Here is a 12426-nt window from a genome sequence, read left to right as displayed (position 1 = left end):
TAGCTTCACATCCGGTTTCGCACATAGCTCACGCTGATTGGTTCGGTACGAAGCAGATCTGACTCAGGGCTCAACTCCGTCAGAGATCCCAGATGAGTGTTGTGTTGGGGAATATGTTTCCCCAATACCGCCCTCATCTGGCAGCGTCAGGTTAAGTGGGAACTACTGGGAATGGGAATGTGTCCAAAGTTTCATGACAATCGAACACACATTTGAGGCCTTTTATTCAAAACGGACCACTCCTGGAAACCAATTTCCGTCTTGATCACATGACTACAGATATTGTGTAGTATGTACCAAGTTTGGACCAAATAGTAATATAAAACAATGCGTTTTGCAAAAATGGGCCTCCTGGTGGTGTGATAAAGGGCCAGAGGTTCTGCTCTTGTCACAGTGCAAAGGCAGGAGATTTAGGACCCAATAGCAGACAGATAGGCGCAGGCAGATGAGCTTCAGTGCAAGGTTTTTTTTTTTAAACCTTGCCACAAGGAACACTAGTTAAATCATGGCTACACGAGGAGAACACTACTGACATAAAGTGACGAACTAGCAAGGGAACTGAACAAACAGGGGAGTATAAATAGACACAGACTAACTAGGCACAGGTGAAACAAAACTCAAAATCAAGACAGGGATTGGCTGGGGGACTAAGAGGACACAGGTGGACTAATCACAATACAGGTTAGACAAAGCAGGTACCGAACTACAGGGGCAGACAGGAAGGCACAAAACAATACTAAAAAATAAAAGCTACACAAGTTAAAGGTGAAACTCAAACTGGAACTAAGAAACAGGGAAAAACACAACACTTCAAAATCACAGGAAAACACCAACTCAAAACAAATGAACACAGGAAAAATCCAACAGGGATACAGAACACGGACACAGAAGTCACGGACCGTGACAGCTCTGGCCTCCAGTGAGTGTGTGTGCACAGTTTTGCGTCGATCAGGGCAACGGTGCTGGAGATTAGCTGTGCACAGAAGGACGGACACACAGGGACACACATACAGGCGGACAGACAAGGGCGAAAATATATTCTCTCCGACGCCTTTAGCCTGGCGGAGACAATAATCACAGATTTGTTTTTGTATTTTTAAGTGATTCAAGTGAATAAAACAAAAACAAATCAACAAATGCAGGTATCGATGCAGTGGTTGGGGTATGAATACCAACCTATGACCACAGGTACATGCAACATGCCATCATGCGCATCTCCGTCCTCTCTCCCTTCCTGAATAAATCTCTGAATAAATCAATTAAATGCCATAAAATCTTTAAAGAGAGCCTGGGGTTTGCATATGGCTCAAGAGCTGTTAACAACACTCTTTGTCCTGTATCTTCTCTCTGCTCCATGCTGTACTAATACTATCCAATAAAGCAAAGGCCTTTAACCACTTAAACCCTGATTTGGCTCTGTAAACATTTTCCAAAAATAGCGGATCTACAAGGAGTGGATCGGCTACTTTTGGTTAATGTCCCGACCCCCCAGAATATGGATGCTGCGGTTCAAGGGGTAAGAAAAGAAGAATGACAGTGAAACTGGTGGCAGCAGGTCATTGCCGAACCTAAAGATGGAAAACAAAATAGATGGCAAACCATGGTTGTCAAGCAGCTAGGTCTCCTGATTAATTATGTGGACTACCGGATTTGGACATTTACCAACTCCAGGCACAGCTCCTGAGTCCTGTCAGGTTGGAGAACTGGAACACAGGAAGCAGTGATACGAGAATCGTCGATTCTCATTTCACTGCTTCCTGCACGCTGCAGTTCCAGCCTGACAGGTTTCATTGGCTCGCTTCGTGTTGAAGAAGGTAGCTCTGAGGGCACTGCGAGCTGTGGGAGGAGTTGCTCTAAGAGCAATGATTCTCAACATGTGGGCCAAGGGCCACTGGTGGTCTCCAGGGTATCGCAAGTGAAACACTATACCATTTTAATTATATATAAAGAAAAGAAAATGCCAATGATGTTTTTTCTTTAAAACCTTGAAAATGCTGTTTTCATTTTGATAACGATAAATAGGGATACTGTGTTACTTCAATTGATCCATGCCGGAACACATTCGATTGATTGATGATCATTAAAATTGCACACGGCCCAGTCATCTGACCACTTGTGGGTGGGCCGCTTTCAAGATTTTCAAGTGGGCCCTGATCCAGGAAAGGTTGAGAACCACAATTACATCTCTCTCACATCATCTTCATCACAGACCTGATTTCACCGCATTTTCATAATTGAAGATGCTTTTTACAGTAATCTGTAATCTCTCTGTGTTAATTATGCTATTGTTGTTTTGCAATTTGCATACATTGTTAAAAGGTTAAAGCTTTATTCTGATAGCCACAACATTAGTGATGCGCGGGCCGGCCCGTTGCCCGCAGGTCCCGTGGGCAGGTTTTCAGCACAATTATCATGGGACGGACATGGCGGGTCAAACTATTCTGTCTCCCGTCTCTACTCCTCCTGAAATCTTCTAGCTTGTTCAATGTGTTGCTTATTTGATCAAGTAGCCTATGCACAGCTGCCAATGATATCCTCATTATCCTGATATCCCGGCAACTTCATTTGAATGTTCTCTCATGTATTGAATCGTAGCCTACACAATTATAAAAGACAGGGAAAATATTAATTGTCTAACTCTATCCTACTAAAACCGATCCATGGGGCTGTATGTGCTATGGTTTTGTGTGCTACCGTTTCATCAATTGATTGTAAATGCAACGTCTCTCTCTCTCTCTCTCTCTCTCACCCGCCCGCAGGCGAGAGAGGCTAAATATGAAATAGGCTAAATATGAAATTTAGCCTACCTATATTTTTTGGCTTATTTTATTGTTGAGGTCTCTTACCTCCATCTGCTGTCAGTAAAGCCAATATTATGAACGAAATGCTGCACTGATGTAAATAGATGGGGAAATAGCCCAGTCTCCCCTCTCTCTATCGAAAGCAATTGAATGGACTGGACTCGCTGCGTGTTGAAAAGCCATTTTTGCGGGCCGTGGGGTGGGCGGGTCGTTGATTAATACAGTATATTGTTTTGCAGGGCGGGTTGGTGGGTTGGCTCCCCTGGTGGGACGGGACGGTTATGAAAAAAAGCCGTCCCGCGCATTACTAGTACCACCCACACTTTGTCTGGACTTGGACTCGCTTTAGGTGGACTTGACTAGTCATTGCTAGAGAAATGTATTCTTTGTTTACTAAAGAGCTGGAGAGAACCATGTAAAACTGACTGGAACCTATATTTTACATGGACCATTTATGCACTACACTAATTATAGTGTTTTGACAAGATGTTTTAGTATAGTGTAATTCAATAAATATTCACTGTAATGGTCTTTCTTCCAGGAAATAAAACGTCTGGGTTTCCGAGGCTACTGTAATGGTGACAGCTTCCTAAAACCTTGTTAATGTTCTGCTTTGCAGTTATCCAGCTGTATGTGAGTTCCTACAGAGCAACAACTTGTTATCAGTCATCAGAGCACACGAAGCACAAGATGCTGGGTATGTAACACAATGCATATATAATACAATACTTGTGTGTATATATTATATATGTGCGGGGGTGGGGCTGCCAACTAAAGTATGATATTATTATGTCATTATTATTCATTTTTTTACCATAGAGAAAACTGCTCATGACGGAACGTTCCGCCAATTAAAATCCAACTGTTAACTGCTTCTGGAGGAATGTTCCGCTTTATTATTGATATCAAACGGGATCGCTGTATTCTTTTTTTTGCTTGGCCTTTCCTTCTTCAGCAATCCTAGGCCAGTTTCGCGCATGCGCACTGCCGTTCACTTCTTGTATACAGGCTGACTAAAAAGCTGAATAAATAAATAAAATAAATAAATAAAATAAAAATCTAAATCTACGGAGCGCTCCATGGTTTTGACAAAACGTGCGATGTTCGGAGGTCTTTTCTGACTGTCCGGTGATCCCGATTGGAGCATTGGCGTTTTATAGCGCAAGGATGGTCTCATTTTAGCTCGCTAGCATTGACGCTAAATATTTAGCTTCTAAAATGGACCAGCAAAGTGGACGTGTGTCTCACACACACACACACACACACACACACACACACACACACACACACACACACACATGAATGAATGAATAACAACTATGTGCTGTTCCTCTCTTCTGCAATTATCTCTTCCTGATCACTTTGTAGTTATCGGATGTACCGCAAGAGTCAGACCACTGGGTTCCCCTCCCTCATTACGATTTTCTCAGCGCCAAACTACCTGGATGTTTACAACAATAAAGGTGAAGCAACCTCATCATCCATATTTTACAATTTACTGTTGAGCAGAAGTTTGTATCCAGAGTGATAAATGAAACCAATCCTAGTCTACAGATGATATTGTAAATGGTCACATAAGTAGAGTGCAAAATAAAAGGAAGAAAAAGAAGAAGAAGGTGCTAGATGGTAACCATGGATACCAGGTGAACATGATCAAACCTCTCTCTAAATAAAACAACATACTATCGAATTCATAATATTAGCTTTTGAGGTCAGGAAAACAATATGTCTGTCTAAAACAACTATGTGGATGCCAAAGGTACCTGACCAAGACAGCAAGACTGTACCTGGACATCAAACACATTTACATATCTCTGAGTAATCCCCCCCCAGTAACAGTTGTACACATGTACTGTATAACTTTTTTTTGTCAAGCTGCACATCAAAATGGCCACTTAAAGGTATGAAATAGCCTTGGTATGTTAAGCTCCTGTTTAGTGTTCTGAAACGTGCGTCTGGGTTGCCATGGGCTGTGGGAGGGACTGTCGGCCCCACTGACTATCTCCATGTGGCTTTATCTGCCTTGATGTAACAGTGTCAGCAATGCTGGGCCTCAGCTGGGTCTCAGCGGGGCCCTCTAGTGGCTCACTGTGTCATAGTCCCTCCTACTGACTTGCATCACTCACATAAACTACAAACAACTCCTATACGACCATATCAAAGATGATTAATTTATAAAGAGGAGGCGAAATGGTACACAAAGCCTACAAATGGTCTCCTAAATAAAGTACCACCCCCCTCTCCCAGGCTGGAAACAACAGCAGCCACCATCAACCAAGAGTCTAAGACAGTTATAGAAAATTATATTATTATTAAGCATTGGAACACACATGTTATTTCACTTTTAATATATCCATTAATTTCACATTATAATATTCACATATTCTCATCTTAAATATGGTTCCAGAGCCCCCTATGTGTCGTCCGTCAAATTGCAGATGGACAGAGAGACTCTTCCGGACTTAAATTCTCGAGAGTTTGTTGCTGGGATAATGAAATGTTGATAACAAAGTAGATTTTCTCGTGATTTGTCTCGCTAAAAGAAGCCATTTTAGTATGAATATCTTGTACATATTGTGTGCCTTGTGATGATTGGGTCCAGTATTTAGTTCAGTGACCATGATAAGGAATGGTTCATAAGCTGTGTTCACGTTCACTCTCCCATTGGAATGAATAGTCTCCAACATTCTTCCCGTCTCCTAATAATGTGTCCGCCCACTTCACGCAGATTAAAGCAAAGTTGGACCCTCTTGCTATAGACTAATTCAGAAACGGGTCTCAGAAACGGGTGTCAGCTTACATATTTCCTGTAGGCGGAGCCGACATAGCTGCGGTGTAAAGTCAGTCAGTCAGTCAGTCAGCACACACATAAGTCAAGGCAGACGGCTGTGGACTCTCAGTGGCCTTGTGGTTAGAGTGTCCGCCCTGAGACTGGGAGGTCGGGGTTCAATCCCCGGCCGGGTCATACCAAAGACTCTAAAAATGGGACCCAGTGCCTCCCTGCTTGACACTCAGCATCAAGGGTTCGATTGGGGGTAAGTCCCTGCGATATACTGGCGTCATGTCCAGGGGGTGTACTTGTACATCAAGCTGCCTCACGCTACAGAAACAGGAGATAGGCTCCTGCCCTATGGGCCTCATGGCTCGGCAAGGCTACTTACTTTTAGACGGCTGTGGAACGTGAAGCACAACTAAACGGAACCGTGCTTATGACTGAAACAACACAAATACAAACTTCGGTGAAAACATAAGCCCAACACGAGGAGATAAAGGAAACATTCAGTTTTCTAATTCACAATGGTCAATATAAGTAAAATAATATAGCCTTTTCATAGGAGTATCCTTTTATGTTTATTATTATTATTTATTATTATTAGAACTCATTTACCTCAGAGAAAGTTTTCATTCTGGATAAACCATAAAATGGTCTATGCCTATGGTCTAATATCATGGAATAAATGGATGATCAAATGTAGGAGTTTTGACGATAACTAACTGTAACTAGTGCCGTCACCTTGCCGTCGCCCCTCCCACCTCTTACTGGTGCGAAAAGGGGTAGTAAAAACGGGGAAGTGTCTGTCTTAGACACCGCGGTGTGGTGTATTTGACATTCCGTTTCTCTCCAAAGTTGAATGTTGCCACCACTGTTGGAGCAGCCATAAACTAGACTAACATCAGTCACTTTTCCATTCACTGTAGTAGAAGAGGTGCTCCGCCTACAGGAAATACGTAAGCTGCGACCATGAGACCCGTTTCCGAATTGGACCATATTCACACAAAGGCCATTTTGTTCTTACATCATACTGGGTTTTACTGGATATATTCACGCAGCAATAGAAAATTAAATAGTTGTAAATCTCAAACTCTTGAAACAGGCATGAACCCATCGTGAGTAGAGTGTGCCCATTATATAGATAGAATTAACTAATAGTAATTATTAAATATGAACTGCTGTTTACACACCCTTACAGCTGCAGTACTGAAGTATGAGAACAATGTGATGAACATCCGACAGTTCAACTGCTCACCACATCCCTACTGGCTGCCTAACTTCATGGATGTCTTCACCTGGTCTCTACCCTTCGTTGGAGAGAAAGGTACATCTAATTATTTCAATTTCAATTCAAACTTTATTCAAGACACTCACAGGGGGGTCCATAGGGCGGAGCACATAAAACATAAAAACACAAAAGTAAACAAACAGGGGGGACTTATCTCTGTACATACAGGCTAGAACGCCAGTGGCTCCACAGCTTAGATGATAGTCTGACAGAGCTCTCAGCAGGGTTAGAAAGTGATGCAATGATGCTGTTTTCAGAGTCTGTTAGCCTGCACATGAATCTATTTAGATTAGAAATATATGAGATAAAATATGTGTGATGCAGTGGTTCTCAAAAAGTTGTGATTGCGGGCCTTCAAAGGTCCATTCAGTTCGATGTGTACACTACACAGTTACAGAGTTAGAAAATCTGTAAGATTTCTGTAAGATTTTGTTAGGTTTAATGGTGCCAATACAATACAATCAATGTCAACTGTTGCTTGAGGTCCTACCTACAGTAGGCCTACAAGAGCTTTGGACCTGTCTAAGGTGCTAGCCTCTCCCAAGAATTTCTGTGGTCAGGTCACACACACACACACACACACACACACACACACACACACACACACACACACACACACACACACACACACACACACACACACACACACACACGTAAGGAGGGGTCATTACAACCCTCAAGGTTAAGTCAACAACTGTGTTTGACTCCTGACACAAACCATGTGTCTCACTTACTTTTAGGATGAAATATTATATTCTGATTATATTTATTGCTGATATTCTTACTATTCCTAAAATTTAGCTTATGATTTTCCCCCCCTTTCATTCAACTGTTTTCTGGTTCTTGTATTGTCTGCATAAATCTCACACACACACACACACACACACACACACACACACACACACACACACACATAAAACTATTCTCAAATAAAACTGTCATCCTTCAGTTATCTTTTCATGCCTTTTCCATTATCCAGTCACAGAGATGTTGGTGAACGTGCTCAGTATCTGCTCAGATGACGAACTCATGAATGAAGAAGATGAGATTTTTGATGGTAAGACTGAGACATACAAAACACTGCTTTAAAAATGTGTATTATTTATTACTATTATAATAATGTATTTTTATTAAAATATTAATTATTATAAATTATTATTATAATTAATTATGAAATGGTTCAGTGCAGTGCTCATTTGATATACATATCTGTAATGCAAATAGTTTAGATCATTACATCTTGCAACTTAGCAGCAAATCTTATAGTATGGCAGTACATGCTTCATTTTCAAGTTCAGATCGTATAATCAATTAATGTAATTTCAGCCAATGCAGCTGCGCAACGCAAGGAGGTGATTAAGAACAAGATCCGTGCCATTGGGAAGATGGCCAAGATGTTCCAAGTTCTCAGGTGTGTGTGTGTGTGTGTGTGTGTGTGTGTGTACGGCGTGGTACCAATAATTCACTTGCATGGCACTCGCAGGTACGGCACAGTACAGTGCACGTACGTGTGCGCTAGAATGCGTCCACTAACAGAAGTGTAGTCTGTTGAGAAGCCCAGTCAATGGAGCTCTTCTTGCCCAAGCTAGGCTGGGCTGCTGGAGGGGAAAAAACAGCTCCTCCGACAACAATAGATCTCGTGCATATCAATGGTCTATATGTGACCTGTTAAGGGTAATGAGTCAATGACGTATGAACGTATTGCTTATTTTACTGTCCAATGACATAGTGTCATGCACTCTAGGGCAATACATTACAAAAAGGTAGTCCACACACAAGGCAAACCTTTTATATACTATAATACGTATATACTCTCCCAAACCACACCCCACTCAGGTGTACACAGTTGGCTAGCCTACTTTGAAGAGACAGAGGGGGCAGGGCCGTCACACATGGGCCAATACAGAGTCAATACAGAGACAGGGGAACAAGGCTTACGTTTGTCATGGACGCACGGCTGCAAGGAAGTGAGTGGTTGTACTCAGTGAGCGCAGGTTCTGCATGTTGCCTGTGTGAAGGCTGGAGACTGAGTGAGGTGTGTGGAATGAGTGAGGGTTATATGTGGCACACCTAGACTGTGATTGGCTAGTGAGTTGAGTGGTGTAATGGCAAACACATGTGTGATTGATTGTGGATGCAGGGAATGGGGAATGTCCACCAGAGGCTGCCAGTCAGACAGCATGAGATAATTCACAACAGTATGGTGCTACGACACACTAACTGACAGGAAATGCTTGATTCCATAATTAACTGCGACCTTTGGTCGCAATAAATTAAGGTACCCAATTTCCCACTTTACACAAACTCCCAGTTGGTAATTTGGTATGCTCTCTACACTGGAGTCAATACAATCGGCAATCAACAATCAAACAATATACATATGTATATACACTCAAATAAATATAATTTACACTCAAACGAATATCATTCTCTGCAACATACTGTAAACAATAAAGAATAATTCAAACATTAACCCTGTGTTGTGTGATATCTTTCCTGTTAAAGGTTTTGCGAAAAAGAACACAGGAAACTTATTACACAGTGTGTGTGTGTGTGTGTGTGTGTGTGTGTGTGTGTGTGTGTGTGTGTGTGTGTGTGTGTGTACGTGCGTGCTGTTTGTGTGCTGGGTTCAGAGGACTTTACTGACTTGTGCATACTTCCTTCCCTCCTTGTGTGTGTGTCCTTCAGAGAGGAGAGTGAGAACGTGTTGACGCTGAAGGGCCTGACGCCGACTGGCATGCTGCCCAGTGGGGTGCTCGCTGGAGGCAAACAGACACTGCAGAGTGGTGAGAACAAAGCCCAGCACGGCCCATTTGTCTCTCCCTTCTTACAATTCCTTTTTATGTCTTTGTCTCTTTCATTCCCTATCCATCTCAACACACTGTTCTTTCCCCTCATTGATCCAATCTGTCTGTCTGTCTGTCTGTTTGTCTGTCCTAAACACAGAAAAACACAAAGCGTTTTATTATTCCCTTTTTCGTTATCTCATGTAAATTAGGTTAATCTACTCAAGCCGACGGCGGGCTGTCCGCTCGTTGGGCCATCGATAAGTGTCCGTCACCGAAAATAGCTTGTAGTATGTGCACAGTATCATATGTAGTATATGTAGCACAGCCGTCGGTGGTGGTACTGAGGTGTCCCTCACCTGATCCTCCAGCTCAATCAATGTCGCCCATTGAGGAGGGGTGCAATACAATGATTGCATCTGTGCGTGCAAGTCTCGCTCCCTCGCTCCCTCTCTCTCTCTCTCTCTCTCTCTATCTCACACACTCACTGTCTTATGGGCTGAACAAGCCAACCAGAGAGCTCCCCCCTTCTATCTTCAACTAGTCCCACGGCAGATTCAACATTTGAATTGGGTGCCCAACCCACACAGATGCCTGGCTACCACTGATGACGTAATACATCACATAGGACGAGGGCACAGACACTAATCAACGAGCCAACATATTGGCTTAGTCAGTGTTTCAGTAGCCTCGGAAACCCAGATTTTTTTATTTCCAGGGAGGAAAAAAAGTCTGGGACCGAGTCCACTTCAATTCGGCATAGAGTAGTGCAAACGTTGATCACTGATTTCTGATCGTCTGCACCTTTGTTAAATTGACGCACACATGCACACCCGCACACACACACACACACACACACACACACACACACACACACACACACACACACTCCTCTCTCTCTCTGTCGCTCTAATAAATTAGTCTCATGTCGCGCAGCTGCGTCTAGATTCTCCTGGCGGATCCTGCTGGGAGCTGCCTATGCCATAGAAAGCATACAGTAGGTGGACCCCAGGCTAGTGTTTCAGAGTCTTAAGATCACTAGTATAAAAAAAGGTTAGAACAACAGCAATGGACCGTTCATTGTCCAAAGTTGGCTACGATGTAAACAATTTGCATGGTTTAAGAAGTGTTCTAAAGATGTTAACCCTCGGCTCTGATTCAAGTGAGATACCTTATCCAAAGATTTCATACTCTTTTTTTTCCTTAAAATAAATCAGTCTTAGAATATCTATCTGTTGCTGTCTCAATGTCTGTTTTTTCATATTTATTTTATTTCCTTATATCCCCTCTCTGTTTTATAATTGCTCAAGTCCACTCATTGAATTGCAAGATACACAAACAAATACATGAACAACAAGTACATATATAAAATGTGCTCACATCAAAAGAAGAGCAGAAGACAAGTGACACCACCCAGCTACAGTCATTGAAGATATTGTCGTGGGCTTCATGGATCTCTAGGCTCTTTCTCCGTCACCCACCTATAGCAGCCATTCTGAGACCTGAGTGAATTGTCCGACCAACGCATGCTCCACCGATTCCTCCTGGCTGTGATGCCGGTGCATATGCATACATCTCTCATTAGCTTGATGCTAGACCTGCCTTCCGCCCAGGGCTGCTGAAATGCACATTCTGCATGGCTTCGTCATAAGTAACCTGCTCCCCTCCTCTCCCCTCCTCTCCCCTCCTCCCCTTTCAGCCACCGAAGAAGCCATTGAAGCGATTGAACCGGAAGTGGACGAGGATGGAGAAGGTAAATCCATGTCAAGTCCAGGACAGGCCAGTAGTGCATCACATAATCTCTGCCCATTCCGCCTGGAATGTGTTGCATGACTTCCTCCCTCTCCACTCTCCCTCATTGGCCTGTCTCAATAAATAAAATAAATCAGACCAGTCTGAAGTGAGTGGTAGGCCTACTGTACTGTACTGTACTGTACTGTACTGTACTGTACTGTACTGTACTGTACTGTACTGTACTGTACTGTACTGTACTGTACTGTACTGTACAAGCCCTCTGTGTGTGTGTGTGTGTGTGTGTGTGTGATGCTGCTCAACAGTGCCATACAGTGGTAATATCGAGGTGTTTCAGTTGTTCGTGCTCAAACACATCCTGTTTACCGGTCCCGACGACAAGGGGACCGGCAACCATGTTGGAACGGTCGAGAACCAAAAGTGAAAATTCGGCCTCCAAAGAAGCCGCAATCTTTAGCGGGATTTATGTCGGAATTGGCCCTCAGATTTGGTGACATGAGAAAAAGGATCACTCCATCTAGCTACGGACAGGTTGCGCTCTTACTTCTGGATTTAAAATGGCCGATCCAAGGACCCGCGAAAACATGCCGGCATGAAAAGTGTTTTAATGGAGGCCATTTTGTGTACATCAGGCCCTTTTAAAAGGAAATAAACTCTACAGCAGTAGCTTTCCAATACCCCAACAGAATAGTAAATACAAAGCTCATTTGTTGAAATAGTTTCTAGACTATGACCCTGTGCAAAACACTGCTCTATTGTGCTCTACGCATCTTGACATTATAATATATTCACCAACCTCACAAAGTCAAGTGCTTCTTGGAGATGCATGATGGTTGCGGGCTTGGCTGGTAAGCTTCATCTGAATCACAATGGCATTGCATTGCAAAATTAATGCATCTTGAAGGCTGTTTCATGTGTTCATATCAAGATCATGCTCATAGAACGCAGTACCATGCCGTGGTACCAAACAAATTGTGACGTGCACACGCAGGTACGGTACGGAACGGTGCACGTGCATGCACACTA

General features: G+C 43.0%; 1 protein-coding gene across 3 annotated transcripts in view; it reads left to right on the top strand.

Annotated features, from left to right (window-relative positions):
- Positions 1-12426, top strand: part of ppp3ca (protein phosphatase 3, catalytic subunit, alpha isozyme) — a 35512-nt gene that overhangs the window by 17689 nt on the left and 5397 nt on the right. For 2 of the 3 annotated variants that reach the window (XM_080780483.1, XM_080780482.1), the window contains exons 7-12: positions 3421-3498; positions 4170-4264; positions 6773-6898; positions 7842-7919; positions 8189-8273; positions 9551-9648. In XM_080780483.1, coding sequence (XP_080636609.1) covers positions 3421-3498; positions 4170-4264; positions 6773-6898; positions 7842-7919; positions 8189-8273; positions 9551-9648 — 560 coding nt within the window. Of the gene's footprint in view, positions 1-3420; positions 3499-4169; positions 4265-6772; positions 6899-7841; positions 7920-8188; positions 8274-9550; positions 9649-11347; positions 11402-12426 lie in introns of all 3 variants that reach the window. The other variant, XM_080780481.1, reaches the window with a different exon arrangement.

This window comes from Protomyctophum bolini, assembly GCF_963924005.1.
Source record: "Protomyctophum bolini genome assembly, chromosome: 13".
Taxonomy (NCBI): domain Eukaryota; kingdom Metazoa; phylum Chordata; class Actinopteri; order Myctophiformes; family Myctophidae; genus Protomyctophum; species Protomyctophum bolini.
Note: the sequence above shows the minus strand (reverse complement) of the source record. Positions and strands in the feature narration are given on the sequence as shown.